The 21,631-nt window shown below is 38.1% G+C and overlaps 2 protein-coding genes across 4 annotated transcripts in view; both read left to right on the top strand.

The window, feature by feature from the left end:
* Nucleotides 1-297: 297 nt before the first annotated feature.
* LOC128608246 (cytochrome c oxidase subunit 6B1) lies at nt 298-9,326 on the top strand. 2 transcript variants are annotated; one of them, XM_053625864.1, is made up of 4 exons: nt 298-399; nt 1,085-1,221; nt 4,106-4,206; nt 9,070-9,326. In XM_053625864.1, the coding sequence occupies exons 2-4, from the start codon at nt 1,116-1,118 to the stop codon at nt 9,121-9,123; spliced, it is 261 nt and encodes an 86-aa protein (XP_053481839.1). In that variant the 5' UTR covers nt 298-399; nt 1,085-1,115; the 3' UTR covers nt 9,124-9,326. The 2 variants fall into 2 exon arrangements, with proteins under 2 accessions (XP_053481839.1, XP_053481845.1); XM_053625870.1 differs by having other exon boundaries at nt 356-399; nt 1,104-1,221.
* Nucleotides 9,327-12,781: 3,455 nt separating this feature from the next.
* slc2a3b (solute carrier family 2 member 3b) overlaps nt 12,782-21,631 on the top strand; it is a 19,116-nt gene continuing 10,266 nt past the window's right edge. The window contains exons 1-2 of one of the 2 annotated variants that reach the window (XM_053625852.1): nt 12,782-12,799; nt 19,722-19,811. In XM_053625852.1, the coding sequence (XP_053481827.1) occupies nt 19,785-19,811 (27 nt within the window). In that variant the 5' untranslated portion in view covers nt 12,782-12,799; nt 19,722-19,784. Of the gene's footprint in view, nt 12,800-17,521; nt 19,063-19,721; nt 19,812-21,631 lie in introns of those variants that run through there. The other variant, XM_053625842.1, reaches the window with a different exon arrangement.

Raw genomic sequence — 21,631 nt, 5'->3', positions numbered from 1 at the left:
AAAGCTTTATCATATAAATCTACACAATCTTTATCATATAAATCTACACAAGCTTTATCATATAAATCTACAAAAGCTTTATCATATAAATCTACAAAAGCTTTATCATATAAATCCACACATTCTTTATCATATAAATCTAAACAAGCTTTATCATATAAATCTACACAATCTTTAGCACACTGGCAAAGTCTGAAAACGCATCCTACCATACTATATAGTATGTTAAAACAGTAACTCTACCGCCTACAGTGTTACTATTCTGGCACACTATTTAGTAAACTAGTATACAGCTTCGAGCTCAGAGTTGACGCTCCGCCCACACTTCCTCTCAACAATCCCATAATTCAGTGCGTTCCACCTCTCTTTCAAGGAGATCTTTTACTCAGGACGTGTTAGGTAGGCCGCAAAAATCTTGTCAAATGTTTATACTGTGGTGAAGACAATCTTAATATTTATTTTTCTTGTAATTCACGATATCTGTTGGATATTCGAGTTAGTTGCATATATAATGCTTTAGTCGTTAATTAATATAAGCGGTTGTTTGGCTTGACTTGTCTGGCACGAGCGTGAGCTAATAACCGTCTGGCTAGCTGAGGTATGAAGTTTATAAGACTCGTACAGATAAACGTGATTATTAATACAGTAATAATGTCGGGGGAGGGAGATTCCGTTTAAAACAACAAAATCTCTTCTGGTTACTGCTTCAGATTGTTCACTAGTTTGTCAGCGACAGCAGGCGACCTCTAATCGTGACCCGTTGCTACTAAAGTCAAACCGCTCCATAAATGTAGCATCGGTTTAAATAGGAGTTCTGTCAAGTGGTTAACCTTTTATTTATTTGTTTGTTTATTTATTTATGTATATATTTATTTACTTCGTAACAAAGCGCTGTTGTTGGATATGCCAATGAAGAAGAAAAATAGCTCAATCTTTGTATTTAAGCGTTATTTATTGTACTTTTATACCTGGAGTTGTAAACATTAACGAACAAACCCTGTCGAAAGCATAATCTGAGATTATTGGTTAGAACTAAACTGTGTGTGTGTGTGGAGACTTCACTTGACTTTATACTTGTTTACAGTTGTGTACTTGCCTTCAAGTTTTGGTGAAAGATGGCTGGGGTAATTGAAGAGAAGATGAAGGGATACAGAACTGCTCCATTCGATGCCCGCTTTCCCAACACCAACCAGACACGAAACTGCTTCCAGAACTACCTTGGTGAGTTTGGGACATGTTGAAGTAACCCTAACGACTCCAAAGTTAACACTGCAGACATTTTTGAAACTCGGATATTTCCGAGGTTCGACTTCCCCGACATATAGGTTTGTTTAATCGTGATGGGGTGTATTGCCAGATTTGATGTGTACACCTCCATGCATTTAGAAGATATCCGAGTTCCTCTTCAGAGATATGCTGGTCTCCTTTTTATTTCGGAGAAGACAATTGACCTCGTCTCCATAAGCAAGCTAGGTTCTGTTTAGACCCAAGCCAGTTTGTGTCCTCTATCCACAGGCATGACGTGTTTGTCTTGTCTGTCAACATCTTGTGGGTTAACGTCACAAAATGCATCAGTGGATGGGATTGTCGAATCCGAGTGTCCTCCTGTACAGATTGAATATGAGACCAAAATCAGATCATTGTGTCCCTAATAGTATAGAATTAATTACAGGTATCGCTAATCTTACCTGCGACTGAGCATTGTCAGGATTCCAGCACTGGTGCCACTAACTAGTTCACACTACACGATTTTAAGCCTCATTTGCAAGTTCTCGAGCTCGGAGGCAAATCAGCGAGCAATCAGCAGTTGATAGTTATGTGTGAACTGCTCAACCACGCATTGGTGACGCCACACAGATATTTGGCATGTTAAATATCTGGAGCTATTGGGCGACTCCACTTCCTGTGGTGTGAAAAGTGTCATCACTGGCAGCGATTGCGGTGACGAGCTACAGCCAATGAGGGATCAGGACATGAGGTGAGGTCATGGTGAGGAAGGGAAACCTGCGAAACATATGACAGAAGAATAAAGGGGAGAAGCTGTACGGAAATGTTTACTCGTCTCCACCTCTGTGTAGCACACACAATCCTTGCTACCTGTGTGTGCTAATCCATTCTTTCACCCACTTTCTTTGTCGTTTGCTTTTTGGGGTTTCTTCTGCACAAATCATCATGCAAACAGCTTGCACCAACGCTCCTGTTCCGCACGTGGTTTTCGCATCATATATCCGTGTCACTTCTCACATTGTGTTTTCGTGACAAAAACATTGTTTGGACACCAGATAGTCATCGGGTGACCAAGTCTTTGTCAGATGGTGTAGTGTGTGTGTGTGTGTGTGTGTGTGTGTGTGACCCCCTGTTGTGACTTCATGACTCCCGATTACAAGACAAAGTCGTGTCGTGTGAACAGCATAGCGATCTGCTGACTATGAAAGTCGTGTAGTGTGAACTCGGCTTAGTTGTACAGTTGGAAGCACCAGTCGTGGGGTGGGGCAAAAAAAACAGGAACATTTGAAATTACATTCAAATGTGTTTAATGCATTAATAAATTTGTGACAAATACAGATAATTCTTTATTTTTTTACTTTACCATACTCAACACGTTTTACAAATACTTAATATTACATTCTTCAACCAAATGTTTGAATTTACTTTTAACTTTATTATTGATATAAGCAACAATATCTATTGAGTAAAAACTTGATGTTTTACTCATTTTCTCATTATTTCAACTATGATAACTTTAAATTCCGTTATCTTATAAACTAGCTTTAAATACTTCCCTTGAGCACTGGCATGCTGGACCTCAATATGCCCTATCAGGATTTTAACTTTTTTTTTTTTTTTTTTTGCCCATTCTGATTAGCCGTGGATAAATAATCTGGCACTCCTTCATAGACGCACGTGTGTCCGTCGATCATAAACTGTGTGAAGGGGCAGAGGCAGGTTCGTGCGCGGTCGTGCTTTTCATTGTGTCTGCAATAAACAGAGTGCATGCGGGGTTGGTGCGTTTGCTTGCTTGAAGGGACGTCCACTTTTCTTTTTAAGAAGCGTCTCTGACTTGAACTTCGTGGACGGCATCTCGCTTTTGGCAGTACGATAGGCCGTGTTGAGCTTTGCCAAAAGCTTGTTCGTCTTGTTAGCTCTATATGCAGCCTCTTGTCTCCGAAAGCTGGCGACGAGCGGAGCTGTGCTTCGTGTCATACGGGCATCTCTGCAAAGCTTATGATTTGCACTTCCATTTGGGAGCTTTTATAGTTTTGTGTTTAAAGGGTGAACACCCTGTTGCAAATTTTGTGTTTCCTGCTCTAGCCACAATGCATACAATACACACAATGCTTTATTTTTTTTATTTGTTTTAATTTGTTTTTATTTTGTACCTTTGCCAGGGAAATTCTTGCGTCCATTCTGTACGGAAAACATATTTATTTATTAGTTGCATGAGTTGGCCCTTCACTCTGTAGTTCTTGTTCTGGGTCTGCTGTCGCTCCTTCAGCTGAGATACTGCCTTCAGGAGTTGATGGGTTTTTGCTAAAGGATGAGTCAATAGACCGCATGCACACACGCTTTAATGCAGCTTCCTTCAGGGGACGGGGTACCCGAGATGGTGGGGGGAGGTGAAAAGGGAGAGTGATTGGATGCGCTGTAGACTTAATCACACAATAGAACATTCCAGCACACTAAAAGTAAATAAATACATATTGGTCAATTTTGCTCAAAAAAAAAAGTTAGTCACAAGGACAAGAAAAATGATGGCAAATTTGTGACTATTTGCTCGCTGTGTGGAGCCCTGACTGTTAATCGGTTGATGCATAAATAACTTTTAAAAATTCAGTTACTACATCTGGGTTTTTTTGGCTAATCATTACAAAACAAGTTTTTGAAACTTGCTTTCTTGTCCAGAATTACAGTACTAGATCAGATTTGAACTCGCCATGAATCTTTATCCTCCTGTTTGTAATGTTGCAATTCAGTGTTTTCATTATTATCTTTGGGTAGTTTAGAAGAATCATGTTTGCTCTTTAGCCAGCTGGAGGCTTGTTATGAATGCTTTGTAAGCAGTGATGCTGACTTTCTTTTGGTGCGCTTGTTTCTCTCTTCGCAGACTTTCACAGGTGTAGTAAGGCACTGTCAGCAAAAGGACAGGACGTCACTCCCTGTGACTGGTATCAGAGGGTCTACAAGAGCCTGTGCCCTATCAGCTGGGTAAGAGTTTGTTATGATGATTTATTTGAGCAGCTGGAAGAAGTACAGACTTCTAATGATCCTCAACTGAAGCCAGTACAAATTGTTCCTACAGCTTTGCTACGAACAGTTGATAGTGGCATGAATTAAAAGAAAACCCATAAACAGTATGTCAGACATAAGTAGACAATTCAATATGAGATACTCACTCACTGAGCACTTTATTAGGAATGCTATATTAATGCTGGATAGGGCCTCCCTTTACTCTCAAAACAGCCTCGATTCTTCATCGCGTGGATTCCACAAGATGTTGGAAACATTCCTTTGAGATTCTGGACCATGAAGGCATCACGTAATTCCTGCTGATTTTTCAGGTGCACTTTCATGCTCCGAATATCCTGTTCTACCACATCCCAAAGATGTTCTATTGGGTTCAGATCCGGTGACTGGGAAGGTCACTGAAGAACATTGAACTCATCGTTATGTTCATGAAACCAGTTTGAGACGACTTGCTTTGTGACAGGGTGCATTATCATGCTGGGAGTAGCCATTAGAAGATGGTACATTGTGGCCATGAAGGGATGATTCGGGCATTCAAATGATGATTGATTGGTATTAATGGGCCCAAAATGTGCCAAGAAAACATTCCCCTCATCATTACACCACCTCCATCAGCCTGTACTGTTTACACAAGGCAGGTGGGTCCATGGATTCATGCTATTTGTGCCAAATTCTGACTCTCATCTGTGTGCCTCAGTAGAAATGGAGATTCATCAGAGCAGGCTATATTTTTCCAGTCTTCAGCTGTCCAGTTTTATTGAGCCAGTGTCCAATGCAGCCTCAGTTTTCTGTTCTTGGCTGACAGAAGTGGAACCCGACGTGGTCTTCTGCTGTTGAACTCCATCTGCCTCAAAGTTCAACATGTTGTGCATTTGGAGATGCTTTTCTGCTCACCACAATTGTTCAGAGTGATTATCTGAATTACTGTAACTGTAGGTTTCAGCTCCAACCAGTCCATTCTCTGTTGACCTCTCTCAACACTGTGTTTCTGTTAACTGAACTGCTGCTCACTGGATGAGACTGTTGTGTGTGGAAACCCCAGGAGATCAGCAGTTATAGAAATACTCAAACCAGCCCATCTGGCATCAATCATGCCACAATCAAAATCAGAGATCACATATTTTCCCCATTCTGATGGTTGATGTGAACATTACAGGAAGCTGCTGCCTTGTATCTGCATGATTTTATGCACTGCACTGCTGCCACACGATTGTCTGATTAGATAATTGCATGAATGAGCAGGTGTACAGGTGTTCCTGATAAAGTGCTCAGTGAGTGTAAATACAATATGTACAACACGGACCCTCTGCAATAACAGTTAAGCAGTAAATCTTGTACTTGGTGATGGACACGGCTTGTTTGGCCAACTAAAAGAGAAGCTGCAGGCACACAGTAATATTGGCACCCTTGGTAAATATGATCAAAGAAGGCTGAGATATAAATTTGTCTTTATTGTTTAACCATTTGATATTTTTTGTTTTTTTGTTTTAAAAAAAAATCACACATACTCTGCTCTCTTGGATATAATACAATTGCAAACAAAACAGGTTTATCAAAAAAAAATTTAAAATATAGGTGTACAACAATTATTGGCACCCTTTTAGTCAATACTTTGTGCTACCTCCCTTTGCCAAGATAACAGCTCTGAGTCTTCTCCTATAATGCCTGATGAGGTTGGAGAATACATGGCAAGGGATCTGAGACCATTCCTCCATACAGAATCTCTCCAGATCCTTCATATTTCGAGGTCCACACTGGTGGACTCTCTTCTTCAGTTCACCCCACAGGTTTTCTATGGGTTTCAAGTCAAGGGATTGGGATGGCCATGGCAGGACCTTTATTTTGTGGTCAGTAATCCATTTTTGTGTTGATTTTGATCTATGTTTTGGATCTTTGTCCTGCTGGAAGATCCACCCACGGCCCATTTTAATCTTTCTGGCAGAGGCAGTCAGGTTTTCATTTAATATCTGTTGGTATTTGATAGAGCCCATGATGCCATGTATCCTAACAAAATGTCCAGGTCCTCTGGCAGAAAAACAGCCCCAAAACATTAAAGAGCCACCACCATATTTAACCGTGGGCATGAGGTACTTTTCCATATGGCTACCTCTGTGTGTGCACCAAAACCACCTCTGGTGTTTATTGCCAAAAAACTATTTTGGTTTTATCTGAACATAGAACCTGATCCTGTTTGAAGTTCCAGTAGTGTCAGACAAACTGAAGACACTTTAGTTTGTTTTTAGATGAGTAGAGCCTTTTTTTTTTCTTGAAACCCTTCCAAACAACTTGTGTTGATGTAGGTGACTTCAGATTGTAGCTTTGGAGACTTTCTGACCCCAAGACACAACTAACGTCTGCAATTTTCCAGCTGTGATCCTTGTAGATTTTTTTTTTGGCCACTCGAACCATCCTCTTCACAGTGAGTTGAGACAATATAGACATGCATCCAATTCCAGGTTGATTCATAATATTTCCAGTTGACTGGAACTTCTTAATTATTGCCCTGATGGTGGAAATGGGCATTTTCAATGCTTGTGCTATTTTCTAATAGCCATTTACTATTTTGTGAAGCTCAGAAACCTTTTGCCGCACATCACAGCTATATTCCTTTCTGTCCCATTGTTATGAATGATTAAGGGAATTTGGCCTAATATTCTTATTAAGGGAATTCTGGCCTTACCTCATATTTATACCCCTGTGAAACAGGACGTTATGGCTGAGCAATTTCCTGTTCCTAGTCACCCAGGTTTACTAAAAAAAAAAGTTTAAATATCAATGGGAATATACTTCAAATATAGATTTCTCATGAGTTCATATGGGTGCCAATAATTGTTGCACACTTGGATTTAACAGATTTTTTTTTTTTAATAAACCTGTTGCAGTTTGATATCCATGAGAGCAGGAGTATTTTTGTGAATTTTATAAGCAAAAGGTTAAACAATAAAGACAATTTTCACAGCCTTCTTTGCTCATATTTACCACGAGTGCCAATATTAGTGGAAGGCACCGTAAGTTCTATCTGAATCACCATATTACATTAACATTATATTAATTCAGAGAGTCTTCTGTCAGTTCTTCAGCTGCACCAGTAAAAAAAGTGGGATTTTCCAGCTGTTGCATCTGAGCTCCAGCCCTAGGTAGAAGCTTTGTGTGCATTTTCAGCCAATGTCTCTGTATTATAAAACTGGTAGCTTTAAGTGATGTTGGGTAGCTTTGGCCAGAATGCAGAAAAGTTATTTGATGCCCTTCTAAATTTCATGTATTCGAGGGAAGGGTGCATGAAGTAAATGCATAGTGTGTAATGTCATTTGGGACACAACTTGTACTGGTCTGTACTCTCTGCATTTGTCCTGTGCGTGTTTTCGGAACAGAAGTAACGCGATGAGTAAACGTGTCCCGAGCTGTGCACAGACTGACTAATCAACAATGAGATACATTGACAACAATTTTCATAATCGATTGCTATTGATTATTATAGTTGTTGTAGCTCTTCTTAAAACAGAGTCTGTTTACGCAAGAAAGTTTGTATTCATGGAAATCTTGTAAAGTTGAATGTCCCGAGTGTAAATTTACGCAAAAGAAAACCAACTAATGTAAACCGTGACTTGATTGACTTCAAATTATATAATTCGCATGCATTACTGCACTTTTATACATGGAATATACTGTGCTGGTTAAATTGCGTATTTTTATGTTTACAGCATTTAGCAGCTGCCTTTCTCCAGAGCGACTTATAGAAGTGCTTTTCTACCAAGAGCAAAATATTTAACCTCAAATGCGAATGATGGTTAATACAGTCTTAATTTAAAAATATATATTTAGTGTTTGTGATGTTCTTTCTGCAAGCGCTAATAACTGTTTAATGTTGGCACAGTGGTTTAATTTTGCAACTGATTTGTTTGTCCTGAATATATTTGTTTTGCTGTTTGTCAAAAGTAGTTAATCAGGTGCCTGTTACAACCCTTACAGTAGCCTCTAGAGGTTAGGGCTGGGTTTTGTGACCAATTTGGTGATTCGATTCTTATTTATATGGTTTCAATTTGATTCAATATCGATTAGTTATCAATGTTTAATTTAAAATGTTAGTTTTGCAGACATGCAATCCATGTTTTATTATAAATGCTAGTAACTGAAACCCTTCTACTTGTCTATATTACTGAAATACACATTTATTTTAACAGTAGGGCACATACTTGTTTAACCACTTTTTACTTTGAGTAACAAACATTGTAACAAGAAATCATAAATATGTGCATTATTGTAAAAAAAAATAGATAAAAACATAAATGTGCAACAGTGAAATTCATTAACAACTTCAAAGCTTGAAAGATGGTGACATCTTCAGGACAAGAGGCGAACTACAGATAATCTTCACATCCTCTCAAGTAAAGCACATGTTAAGAATCGATTCAGGGATTTCCGAATCGATATCGTTTCATTAAATTGAAGAGCCATTCAAATCGGAGAAACTTTTTAATTTTATTTTATTGTTTTTATGTTTTATTTTTATATATTAACCCATCCCTACGAGGTCTCTCCATAGTCATTAGATGTTCAACCGAACCTTGGTCGAGGAACCTCGGAAGAGAATGCATGCGTTAAATCAGAGTGGGGGCATAATTGTGTCCTCCCATAATTCCCAAATTCCTCTTTAGGCAGGTTGTAGCTGAAAGCAGAGGTGTGGTTATTTCAGCTGTAGCTATGAAATATGGTAGTCATCAGTGCTAGCAAACATTTAATTGCAAAATATCCATGCAGTGTTTACCATTTGTGTTCTGTTTTTTTTTTATTTATTTTTTTTCCCCCCCCACCCCGTTCCTGCAGGTTGAGAAGTGGGATGGACAGGTTCAAGACGGAAGCTTCCCTGGAAAGATCTGAACAGCCTGTGGTAGCCTTTTGTAGATTACCTCATTAAACATGTTAAATTTGTTTAGCTTGAGTGCTTGAGGGGTGACAGTCATGATAGTCACCCACCTAATCATGACCTAGTCACCCACACCTTTCAGTGGTTCACACTGTTCAGTTTTGTCACTCTGTCTTATTTACGCTGGTTACATAATAAAGACGCACAATGTTAATTACTTTTATTGCTTTGGGTATTTGTTTAAACAGTTCAGCATTGCTAGTGTTTATTCTGAATAACAGTAAATAACTAAATTACCCAGATCCAAATGAGACCCAGTAAAATGGATCTCATTTATCAAGCTGGATACGAATGGGTTTATTCATAAATTGTTTGTACAAGAGTTTACACAAGAAATTTGGTTTTCATGAAAATCCCATAAATTTGGGGAAGAAAAAACTAGTGCAAAATTACTGCCCTTTTTTTTTTTTTTTTAAATATGGGTTATCTTTCTAAAACACATCCTTATGCTAGTTCACTAGCTCTGAAACTATTGGAACTGCAAGGTCAATTCAATTATTATTTTGTATTTTTTTGCTGTAGGCTGAAGACATTTGGGTTTTAGATCAAAAGATGAATATGAGGAGAGTTAAGAATTTAAGCTTTTATTTCCTGGTGTTTATATGTGGGTGTGGTAAATGATAGAACATGGTACATTTTGTATCAACCACCCAATTTGTAGGCAAGTAAAAATATTGGAACATGAGACTAACAGTTTCTTGTTACCCTGATGTGTCCTGTTAGATTCATAATTTAAACAATAAATAGCTCTGAATATCTACTCTTAGTTTTAGCCTTCAGTTTCACCTGTGAAGACTGCATTTATTGTTTAAAAAGGATAAGCCAACATTAAGACCAGAGAGCTGTCCATGGGAGAAAAGCAAGCCAGCTGGAAGCCGAGAACAAAGGGAAAATCTATCAGAGGCACTACATGGGGTATAGCCAATACAGAAACTTGGAATGACCTGAAAAAGAAAGAAACCACTGGTGTACTGAGCAAAAGACACCGAATAAGTGGGCCGAGGAAAACGGCTGATGGCAAACGTTGAGCGCTGTGAAGAAAACCCCAAAAGCAACAGTCAGTGACCTCAAGGTCCTCCACAGGGCAGGGGTGAAGGTATCACAATCCACTATTTCAAGAAGACTTTGAGAGCAGAAATATAGAGGCCATATCACAAGATGCAAACCACTCATCAGCAATGTGAATTCACCAGTTGGGAATTCACAAAGAAATACAGAGGTGAGCCAAAAATGTTGACGTAACTCATGACGGTAGCAGCAGAATGAATGTAGAAGTTTACAGGAACATTTTGCCTGCCAAAATGGCAGAAAATGCCAAAATTAATCGGGAAGAACTTTATCATGCAACAAAACAATGATTGGAAACACACTGCCAACACAACAAAGGACTTTATCAGTGGGGGGAAATGTGAAGGCTTTTAGACTGGTCAAGTCAATCACTGGACCTTAACTTAAAATCCAGCATGCATTTCACCTCCAGGAGGGTATTCCAGAAAGCAAGGTTATCTTAGCTTTACATAAACCCTGAACTCTAGGTTGATTAACCCAAACAATGCTTACTCTGGGGTTTCCAGTTCCAGAACACCTGTGAGGAGTAAGTTCAATCAACCTTCTACTGGTAACTCAGAGTTAACGCATGTGCACAATGAGTATATAAAGACCTTGTCAATGGATCAGGATCAGGAGTCACCATGGAAACCCAGGGTGAGAAAGTGAGCTGCATACTTTAGCAAAGCAGAATTATGAGGAATATAAACCACTTATAACAAAAAAAAAAAAAAATGCAACATTTGCTGTATCAGACAGTCAGCTGGTTTGGAAAAAAGTAACAGATTGAGTAAATGTGAGAGTTTATATGTTCATAAATATCTGAAAACTTTCCTTTCATTATGAAGCAAAATCGAACTCTGATCCTATTAGACCCATGCGTAACATTTAATAGATATGCCTTTACTTTTAGCCCTCCATCAATTTATTAACATTGTACATAGTACTAATAATATAGTAGGCTTTACATTTTATCAGGTGTAATCCTTCAGGACCCAAGGCAAAATGAAACACAAACATTCTCCAAAAAGATATTTCATAAATTTCTTCATGAAATATTATAAGAATCATCTTTTTTTAACAAACATTTTCTTATACTTGCTAATGGACACATTGTATTAATTGACCCTTCTGCAACAGCACATACTGCCACAGTTGTAAGTGATTATTGTGTTCAGGTATTGTTTGTTTGCTAGACCATTAGTAATGTGTACTGTAGGATGAAGATGAAGAGACCACCTCTGCTGTGACAGAGGTACAAACTGAAGATGCTGGGAGGCCCACAGAGGTATAACATATAATGCATTCCCTTTATTTAAAGATGTGATTTATTAAAACTTTGTCATCGTCCCCTTAAAGATTACGGCTGGAGATTCCTGTACGGAAGAGGCTCCATCTACCTCCACACAAAATCTTGGCAGTGTAAAAATTTACTTCAGTTGTCCTGGTTCACAATATCTGGTCTGTGTATGTATTACAGACATTTATGTTATCAGTCATACTGAATTATCATTCAGTAATTTCCTAGCTGCCTGCAAAGGAGCTGAATAATGTGAATGCACCGTCAGCTGTCTGAAACAAACTAACCCTGGAACATAACCTGCTTCAGAGTCGATTATGTTCAGAGAGTAAGTTGCTATGGCTGTTTACATACCCTGAAAGTTACCTCTGTTTTTGGAACCGAAATTCTTACCCAGTTAAGTCGCATAACTTGCTTTCTGGAATACCCCCTTGAAGGGGAGACTGAAAGGAGAAACCCCCCAAAACACAAACAACTGAAAGAGGCATATCTATCTTTTGAGCTCAAATGTCTTTTTGGTTTATAACACAAACAAACAAATTGGCTGTGCCATTCCTCTTAATTTTGGAGAGAGTTGTATATTGTTGACACTAATTAAGGAATGTAAAATTAAAGAAATTGAAACAACCCAAACCCATTTATTAAGCCAAATAAAACGAATAATTAATTTATAATCATTCTTTTGCGATTACAGAAATTAACGCAAACTCAAGGAAACGCAGCAATATTCAGAGGCGCTGGCAATTTTTCAAAATTTCCACAGATTTTTCAAAGATTTGGGCCAAGACACGTGTGACATCATCACAACACACATTCAACCAAAGCCCTCTTCGATTCACGTATGTTGAACACGAGTACAGCAAAAGGTCGCATTTAAAAACAGAGAAGCAATTGCAATTTCATCAATTCAATTATTTTTCACAAAAATGCACAAAATACTCTGCAAATTGCGTCGAAAATGTTGAAAAAATCTGCAGCAAAATCGAGCGTTTTTGGCCGCAACATTCACGAGAAAACTGCGAAATCCTGTACAGACTGTATAACAAAAGAAGTGCTGTGGTGTGAAATATTTTTTTGGCATAGTAATATTTTCCACTTCTGTTTTTCTGGCTTTACCACGATCTTTCATTTTGAGTAAAAAAATAAATAAATAAAATGTCTACTTCTGTTTCTGGCTTCACCCTGGTTGTTTACTTCGTTCTCACAGCTCTGTGCACTTGATGTTTTGTAGGTGTCGCCTAAATGTGAATGAGCTGTTCTGGGAATGTGCTTCGCTTGTTTCGGTGAGTCAGCTTTACCGAAATATTTGTAAATCCAGTGGAAAATTTACATTTATAGCAAATTTTACAGACACAGCTTTACTCAAAGATTGATAAACGAGGCCCATTGTGTGCTGGCAGTTAATGCGTGCTGTGGATAGTAGCAAGTAATTGTGTGTGTAAACTCATTTATAAACCAGTCATTTTTTTTTTTAAACAGGAGCTTTTGCTGAGCAATAATATACAAAATATTGAAAGAAAAAATTAAAAGCAGCAATGTTGTGTCTGACTTCCTCAATATATCAATTTAAAACAATAATGTACATACACTCAGGTTAAGGATATTTAATCTCAGTTCTTTACAACGCCACACATTTCATATTACCATACATACATTTCTTTGGCATATCAGTCAGGGCATCTAATTTATTCATTTAAGAGATCATTTTAAAACAATTAATTAGATAGTTATTTCAGTTCTAATTTACTATATCGGTATTCCAGTGTCAAAAGTTTACATACAACAGTTCACTGTCTCTTTAAACAGTCTGGAAGATTTTAGAAATTGATGTAATGACTTTACAAGCTTCTGATTGGCCAGTTGTCATAATTAGGAGTTAATTGGGAGTGCATCAGTCTGTGGCTGTAAAATCCAAACTCGGCCAAGACCTCAGAAAAATATTTTTTGGACCTCCAGAAGTCAAGTTCAGGTACTTCGGTTTCCTCCCCCAGTCCAAAGACATGCATGGTAGGCTGATTGGCATGTCCAGATTGTCCGTAGTGTATGAATGGGTGTGTGAGTGTGCCCTGCTGTGGATTGGCACTCTGTCCAGGGTGTACCCCGCCTTGTGCCCGATGCTCCCTGGGATAGGCTCCAGGTTCCCCGTGACCCTGAAAAGGATAAGCGGTATAGAAGATGGATGGATGGATCTCCTATGTGCGATAAAAGGGTAACCGTGGTTTGGTGCTCACTACTGCTTAACAAACGTGTGTTGAGTCAGTATCGCTAATGTTTCAATATTTTAAGTGACATATACACACATTCTGAATCGATTACAGGGACATTCCTCAAAGTGCATCCTTCAAATAAAGTAAGTAAGGCTTGCTGGAAAAATGTTTAGCAAAACAGACATTGACAAACGTGGAACATGAACATGTCTTCGATTTTTAAACCATATTTTAGAGTTAGTGTTTGACTTTATGAATGATTTTTATTGCTGTTCGACTGAAATGATTGAATGAAAATGCTACAATGGCTACTTTCACTCTTTTAGTGCATGAGTTAAGTGTGGAATTTTAATGGTGTATATATTTTTAAATGTTTATTGACAAATAAAATGTCAAAATATTACTAAATATACTGTTTTATTATTTTGTAATTGCTTATAAAGTATTAGGACCGTTTTATACTATTGGGGCAGTTTAGAGATCCATCTGCGTTAGATATAAACTCCAGGTCACGAACAACCTGAATATGTAATAATGATTGGCAAAACACATATGCGTTTAAGGGTTAAACAGAAAATTAACTGTTTAGACATAATGGTCAGTGCTATGTATGGAGGAAAAATAGTGAGGCTTTTAATCCAAAGAACACTATCCAACTGTGAAACATGGTGGTGGCAGCATCATGGAGGTAGGGGTGTGGAACTGAAATGAGGAACTGGTGGAGATAGATGGCACCATGAGTAAGGTGGGTTCTCTGGAATTACTGAAGCAACACCAAGTTAAGCAATTAAAAGGCAGTGACACCAAATACTAACCCTAAGTGTACGTAAGCTTTTGACTCACATCAACTGTGATATAGTATATAAAAGCTGAACTAAATCTGTCTTTTAGCTATTATTTTTGAAATGACCTCTTCTAGAAATAAGAGTAGATACCCTAACTGGCTTAACATGGTCAATGTAATGTTGAGTTTGAATGTCTTAAGCCTTGGTGTATGTAAACTTTTGACCTTTACTGTAATCTTTAGAGAATAAAAAATAGAAGTAAAGAAAAGAATAGGGAAATTTAGTGCTTGCTATGCTTTTCTAATTTCAAAGTTCAGTTTCAGTGCAAGTTGCATCATCTCATTGCCAGGAGGACAGTTTAATGACAAGTTTCTATCACAATATCATAATTGACTATTTTATTTTTATTTACAATTTTGATGTGTTTTGTTAAAATGGACAAACACTCTTGCTCTATTAAAAAAATTGTTACAAAAGCATCAATCCAAAGCATCTACAATCATCTTATCATCCACCATGTGACTTGCTACCAATGTACTGATTAAATAATTAAGCTTGTTAGTTTTTTTATGAGAGAGGCAGGGTTAATATTGGCACCAAAATACTAAATATCTTAACTCATTTTTTTTGAATAAATGAAACAAAAATGAGTTATGAATTGAATTGTAATTGTTTAAATTGTAGAAGTCGTCATTCCAGTTTATCCCAAAGGTGTTCAGTGGGGTTGAGGTCAGGGCTCTGTTCAGGACACTCGAGTTGTTCCATTCTAAACTTGGCAAACCATGTCTTCATGGAGCTCGCTTTGTGTTCAGGGACATTGTCCTGCTGGAACAGATTCCAGTCTTGTTTGGCCCCTACGTTCCAGTGAACAGAATTTGTCATGCTACAGCATACAAAGATATCCTATACAATTGTGTGCTTCTAACTTTATGGCAGCAGTTTTGGGGAAAACCACATACAGTATGGGTGTGATGGGCAGGTATCCACATACTTAACAGCATACAGTATAATATACTGTAGGTTCTAGTACAAGCAGTCAAATGTCACCAAAATGCTTTTTCAAAAGAATTGTTGCAAAATTAAACTGTTATGAGGAAAAAATGTTTCAAAACTTCTGGGTATTGTTTGCAACACCTAAATATTTTTGCAGTAATGATGCCACAATGATTGCGACATTTCTTTCCACCATTAATGACTTCAGTTTGACCACGTAGGCAGTCTTATCTCAGCACTGCCAAACTTCTAAAACATTTTGATAGAAATGGTCAAACACATTTTATACCTCTGCTTGAGGAAGAGTTTAGATGGAGGGGAGTGCTCTGGCGATATAATGTAAACTCATCAATTATGAATTACGATAGATTGTAGTAGAATAGCTGTGATTATGGTAATATGAAGTTATGCTGGCAGCACGGTGGTGCAGTGTGTCGTGTTCAGTCCTGAGCTTGGGCTACAGTCTGTGTGGAGTTTCTGTGCATGTCTGTGTGGGTTTTCTCCAGGTTCTCCAGTGCACGTCCAGAAAAGCATGCCAGTAGGTAGATGCATTACGTTAAATTGCTCCAGTGAATGTGTGCGACATTACAAGAATAAATGATGGGACAATATGTAGACCATTTACATATCTAAGCATGACAATTTAGGTAAAATAAGCAGTCAGAATCAAACTTGCTGTTTTATAAACTCAAGTTCAATTTGAGTGTCTCATAAGTCAGTGTAACTATGCAATGTAGCTAGTTTCAGTTACTTCAGTTCACATAATGTGTTTTCCTATGTGTTACTTGATCCTTAACCTAGTTAGAACGGTGAAAAAGAGGTTCATGGGAATTAATGATGATGATGATAATAATAATAATAATAATAATAATAATACAAACATATTAATGTATTGTTTTTAAGCATGTGGTTCTCTGTTCCTCTCAGAACATGCTTTAAGCTGCATCTTGGTGTCAATCTCCATTCCCAAGTAAGACTTTCTATAAATTACATTGGCTTTCTAATAAATATGAAACATTTTCCCATTACACTCTCTCATGCAGAAATATCCCACAATATGCATGTGGGACATTTCACAATCGTGTGAAAGGGTATGTGACTATCACTTGATAATTATGAGTAATGATACTGATACTGGAAGACTTTCCATCACTTCCCTCGATAATTTCCATTTCGACTTACTCTACAATTACAGACAAATTATCACAAAATCAATCAAATCAAAAACTTCATTACAGACTCTGGGCCGAATTACAATACCAGAGAATACATAAAATGAGCAACATGCATATAAAATAAATAATAATAAAAAAACAAATTAATTATAATTCATACAAATCAGCATGTTACAAAGATACAATGGTACCAATGTCTCCACAGCTTGGATTCGTAGTGTATAGTACTGATCCTTATATTCAATAAGCCCACAATGATTTCATTTTCAGACTTGTTGAGCCAGAAAATGAATTATACATAACATTTCTTAAAACAGCATGAAAAGTTTTAACTCCTGCAGCCACAAACATTTCACTCGCACCATGCCATCTTGGTTTCTTTAATAAAATTCTCATTGCATCATTATAAGCAGCAATTGTTCAGAATTCTTACCGCTTTCCAAAAATCAGTAATATTGTTATTTAAAAGCCTCTTGGCCATAGAATCAGCCCTCAGTGCTTGTTCATTTTTTTAGTATTAGTTATTTATTTATTTTTTTACAAATGAAACTAATAGCATACTTATATCTTGCATTTGTAAGTTTCTTGTACTCAAGCTCAGGCCCTTGTCTGGATCTACCTGCCATAACCCATGATTTAATAGCTTCTTGAGCTTCAGCATGGTTCTCAGCTACATACTTACTCCAGCCTGGCCTGATATTCTGTATATCACTAATTATATCATTATACATAGTGGAGAAATCTGTCCTATGTTTCACATCTTTACAGTTAACATCATTGCACATTATTGCATCCCTAGGTAAATGAATATTGCTCAAGAGCTTGTCTGTATCAATATAATTAAGCTAATATGTCTTCCTTTGTGAGGATTGACCAGTCCAGTTTTATTGTATTGGCATTGCTATCATTACTGGATAGGGCAGTGAAATGTCCAACATTTATTGTCATAGCAACAGATGTATTATTAGCCGTTGCTGCCCCATATAAAATACTCATACCCTCCAGTGAGGAATGTGCATCAGCTGTACTGATACAATGGTCCAGCCATGATGTAGTATTCTAGGTCTCACTAATGTAAGAATAACTATCTACAGGCAAGAGCACCTCCAACCTTTGCAAACCATGTCTTCATCGACCTCGCTTTGTGCATTGTCATAGTGGAACATGTTTGAGCTTCGTAGTTCTGGTAATGTTGCCACATACAAAGTCATCCTGTGCTTCCAACTTTGCGGCAACAGTTTGGGGAAGGTCAACATTTGGGTGTGATTATCAGATGTAAGAAACAATGAAGTGGATGTCGAACATCTGTTGTTACAGCTGTGACCCCCAAACGGTGAGGTGATAGGATTATCAAGACAGATGTCTTTCTGAATGATAATTGCGGCAACCTAACCCTTTGTACAGGGATGGTTCTTGATGTCCCACTGCCGCTCCTATGCTATAACGGTATGAGTCACTTTAGGTGGTATTTTACACATATTACTGAGGATGAAGTGAATTGTCCCTTTTGTTAATGCTGCCTTTTTGGGGAATAAGCTTATCTTGATACATTTCGGGGTGGAATCTGCTGAGAGCCAAACTGTAATTTCTTACACAGTTGTCCGCATACTTTTGGCTATATAGTGCACAGTATATGCAGTATATTTTCCATTATAAATAAGGGGACAGCAAGGTCTTAATGTAGCATGAATCACAATGTGTAGTGTGCACATGCGATTATAAGGGTGTAAGAGAGGTTTGGGGGTGGGGCAGGTCACTTTGCAAAACGATGCACAGGAACATATTAGAGACGGCAGGTAGGAATTTATATTTTGCATTGTGCAACAAAATGGAATTGAGGGGAACTTTTAGACATCACAAATCGATAACATCTCGTCACTTGCAGGACATCCAGGAAGTAGTCATTCACTCTACTCCCTTAAACACATTGTTGATGCAACTCAGCTTTCTAATAGAGGACTGTTTGTTTACAGATCTCTGATCGCCTCCTACCAACTCATGCACATGACTAAAATGAGCGCCATGTCCCATTGTTGTGGAACTAAGAGTCAAAGGCTTTATTTCATACAGCAGTTTGAGGTGGGATGGAGTGTAGGATGCCCAATTACACAAGTTGCATGTCAATGCCTTGCTTGCACATAACCTAACTTCAAAAGTGTTTGGTATGACCAGTCTTCCTGAACTTTGTAGCCTTGACCATATGCTCAATCCTGGACCTTTAGAGCACTGTGAACATTTAGTGCTCTCAACGTCATCAGGCGTGCTACATTTGCACAATAGGAAATGTAACAGGAAGCTGATAAAGTTGAACCTCTGATATAAAATCAAAAGTGCATGAAGTCAATCAACAGGTTAAACAAGGGACGTTGCTGTTATTTCAAATCAGGTATGTCTTTCTATGTTTGTTTTCTCTCCTTACATCCATACACTCTCAGAAATAAAAGGTACCAAACATTATACTCTTCACTACTATCAAGGAAATGGCTTTTGTGTGTTTAGTATGTACCTTTCAACTAGAAATGTGAATATAGTATACTTTTAAAATGATTTAAAATGTAGGATTGGACCTTAAGAACCACTGGGGTACCTTTTTAAAACATTAAAAACTAATGCACATCACATGCAGCTTCTCCAGGTTAAATATACATACTAGAGGAGCAAAGCATGTGTAGCATCTCATCAGCAAGGAAAAGTCCAGTTTGGTAGCATTATTGTTCTCAGGATATAATTTCACTTTGAAACCTGACCAACTTCAAGTTACGTTTTGTCAACGAATTACCTTTCATATAAATCGAGAAGTGGTTTATGTATCGGCTTAACGCTTTATTTATTATGTCTGGTAGGTAGAATTTGTTGTTGTTTTTTTTCAGGCATCCTTCTTTTGCATTCATGGCTACAGCTCTGAAATGAAATCATGCAATAACAGCAACTCAAACCAGACATCCGCTAGAGGAAATGACTCTCCTCTAGAGCTAACCTATCTAACGCAATTTTCTGTCACCACATCCACATTATATATAACGCCTTTTGTCATTTCTCTTTCAGAGAAGTAGTTTGTGCAGCTGACAGACAAACTTCATAAGTTTGGATTTTGTAACCAGTGTGAAGATGGAGAAGATGGGAGATGGCAACAAAGTAAGTTGCATCACATTTTTACTATTTCTTCTATATTTTTTACTATATTTCTTATAGTAGTTTGAAGTATAATACATACTATATGATGACATCAGTGTCGACTATCTCCCCACAGTTGCCCTGTGTGCATGCATGTGTGTACGTGCGTGCATGCATGTATGTGTGTATGTGTGTGTATTTCTCTGTGACGTGTGTTTAATTGTGGTTTATTGTAGTTTTGTTTTTTGTTCACATAATGCAGTTATAAGTTATATATCTTACCTATGTCACAATGGTTCACAGATTTTTTTCCCCAATATTTAATATATTTCAATGCACGTACCTGCAGTATAGATCTACTTAATCACTATGTAATTCATCCAAAGCCTAATATTCAGCTCTAATTGTGATATTAATACTGTCAGGAACATTGCATAATTACAACGTATATCTTGATATGATATCATGGTATGTACAAGTAATGTCCAGCTCCCCTGTTGGCGATCTATGTCCTGGTTGTTTGTGGAGGACACAGTTACCAAGTGGAAAGAAATTGGATTCAAAGAGTGCCAGCATAACAAAGATGCTGTCACTTTAGAAATTGAACATTCAGGCCTGTATTGTTTTATTAATGCCCTTGCACGTATGTGAAGGACAATTCATCTTACCACATCACTTTTTTCAATGTCTCTGTAGGCTAGTGCTTGTGTTTTTCAAATGTACATTTTTTTGTATTCATACTGTAGTTACTGAATAATTCATATTTACCCTCAGGCTCCTTATGTCCCAAGGAAACAGGACATGGGCAAAGTCAACAGTAGTGTTACTGGAGACAATAATAAAAAAAAAAAGGCGTGGTAATTTATGTGAATCAATTTTAAACATATATTTTTAGAGAGGCAGAGACAGAGGGAGATTATACACTAATCAGCCATAACATTAAAACCACTGACGGGTGAAGTGAATAACATTGATTATTTTGGTACAGTGGCACCTGTCAACGGGTGGGATATATTAGACACCAAGTGAACAGTCAGTTCTCAAAGTTGATGTGTTGGAAGCAGGAGAAATGGGCAAGCGTAAGGATCTGAGTGACTTTGACAAGGGCCAAATTGTGATGGCTAGATGACAGGGTCTGAGCATCTCCAAAACAGCAGGTCTTGTGGGGTGTTCCAGCAAAAGGGTCATGGGTACCCAAGGCTCATTGATGTGCATGGAGAGTGAAGGCTAGCCCATCTGGTCTGATCCCACAGAAGAGCTACTATAGCATAAATTGCTGAAAAAGTTACTGCTGGCTATAATAGAAAGGTGTCAGAACACACATTGCATCTTAGATTGCTGAGTATGGGGCTGCGTAGCTGCAGACCGGTCAGAGTGCCCATGCTGACCCCAGTCCACCTCCGAAAGCACCAACAATGGTCATGTTAGCATCAGAACTGGACCATGGAGCAATGGAAGAAGGTTGCCTGGTCAGATGAATCACATTTTCTTTCACATCATGTGGATATCAGGGTGTGTGTGTGCCGCTTATCTGTGGAAGAGATGGCACCAGGATGCACTGTGGGAAGAAGGCAAGCCGTTCTTATGGGAAACTTTGGGGTGTGTGTCCTGCCACACTGCAAAAAATGGTCAGGAATGGTTTGAGTCCATGACAAAGAGTTCAAGGTGTTGACTTGGCCTCCAAATTTCCCAGATCTCAATCTGATCGAGCTTCTGTGGGATAATGTCTTGGTGCCAGATACCACAGCATACCTTCAGAGTGGAAGGTCCATACTTCGACGGGTCATAGTTGTTTCAATGGCACAAGGGGGAACTACACAATATTAGTGTCACGATTATGG

The sequence above is a fragment of the Ictalurus furcatus genome, chromosome 1 (assembly GCF_023375685.1).
Source record: "Ictalurus furcatus strain D&B chromosome 1, Billie_1.0, whole genome shotgun sequence".
NCBI classification, from domain to species: domain Eukaryota; kingdom Metazoa; phylum Chordata; class Actinopteri; order Siluriformes; family Ictaluridae; genus Ictalurus; species Ictalurus furcatus.
Note: the sequence above shows the minus strand (reverse complement) of the source record. Positions and strands in the feature narration are given on the sequence as shown.

Bases quoted from the DNA above. Each gene is read 5' to 3' on its own strand.
- LOC128608246 (XM_053625864.1), top strand. From the start codon at position 1,116: ATGGCTGGGGTAATTGAAGAGAAGATGAAGGGATACAGAACTGCTCCA. The intron at 1,222-4,105 runs GTGAGTTTGGGA...CTCTCTTCGCAG, and splicing joins CTGCTTCCAGAACTACCTTG to ACTTTCACAGGTGTAGTAAG. The intron at 4,207-9,069 runs GTAAGAGTTTGT...CCGTTCCTGCAG, and splicing joins GCCTGTGCCCTATCAGCTGG to GTTGAGAAGTGGGATGGACA.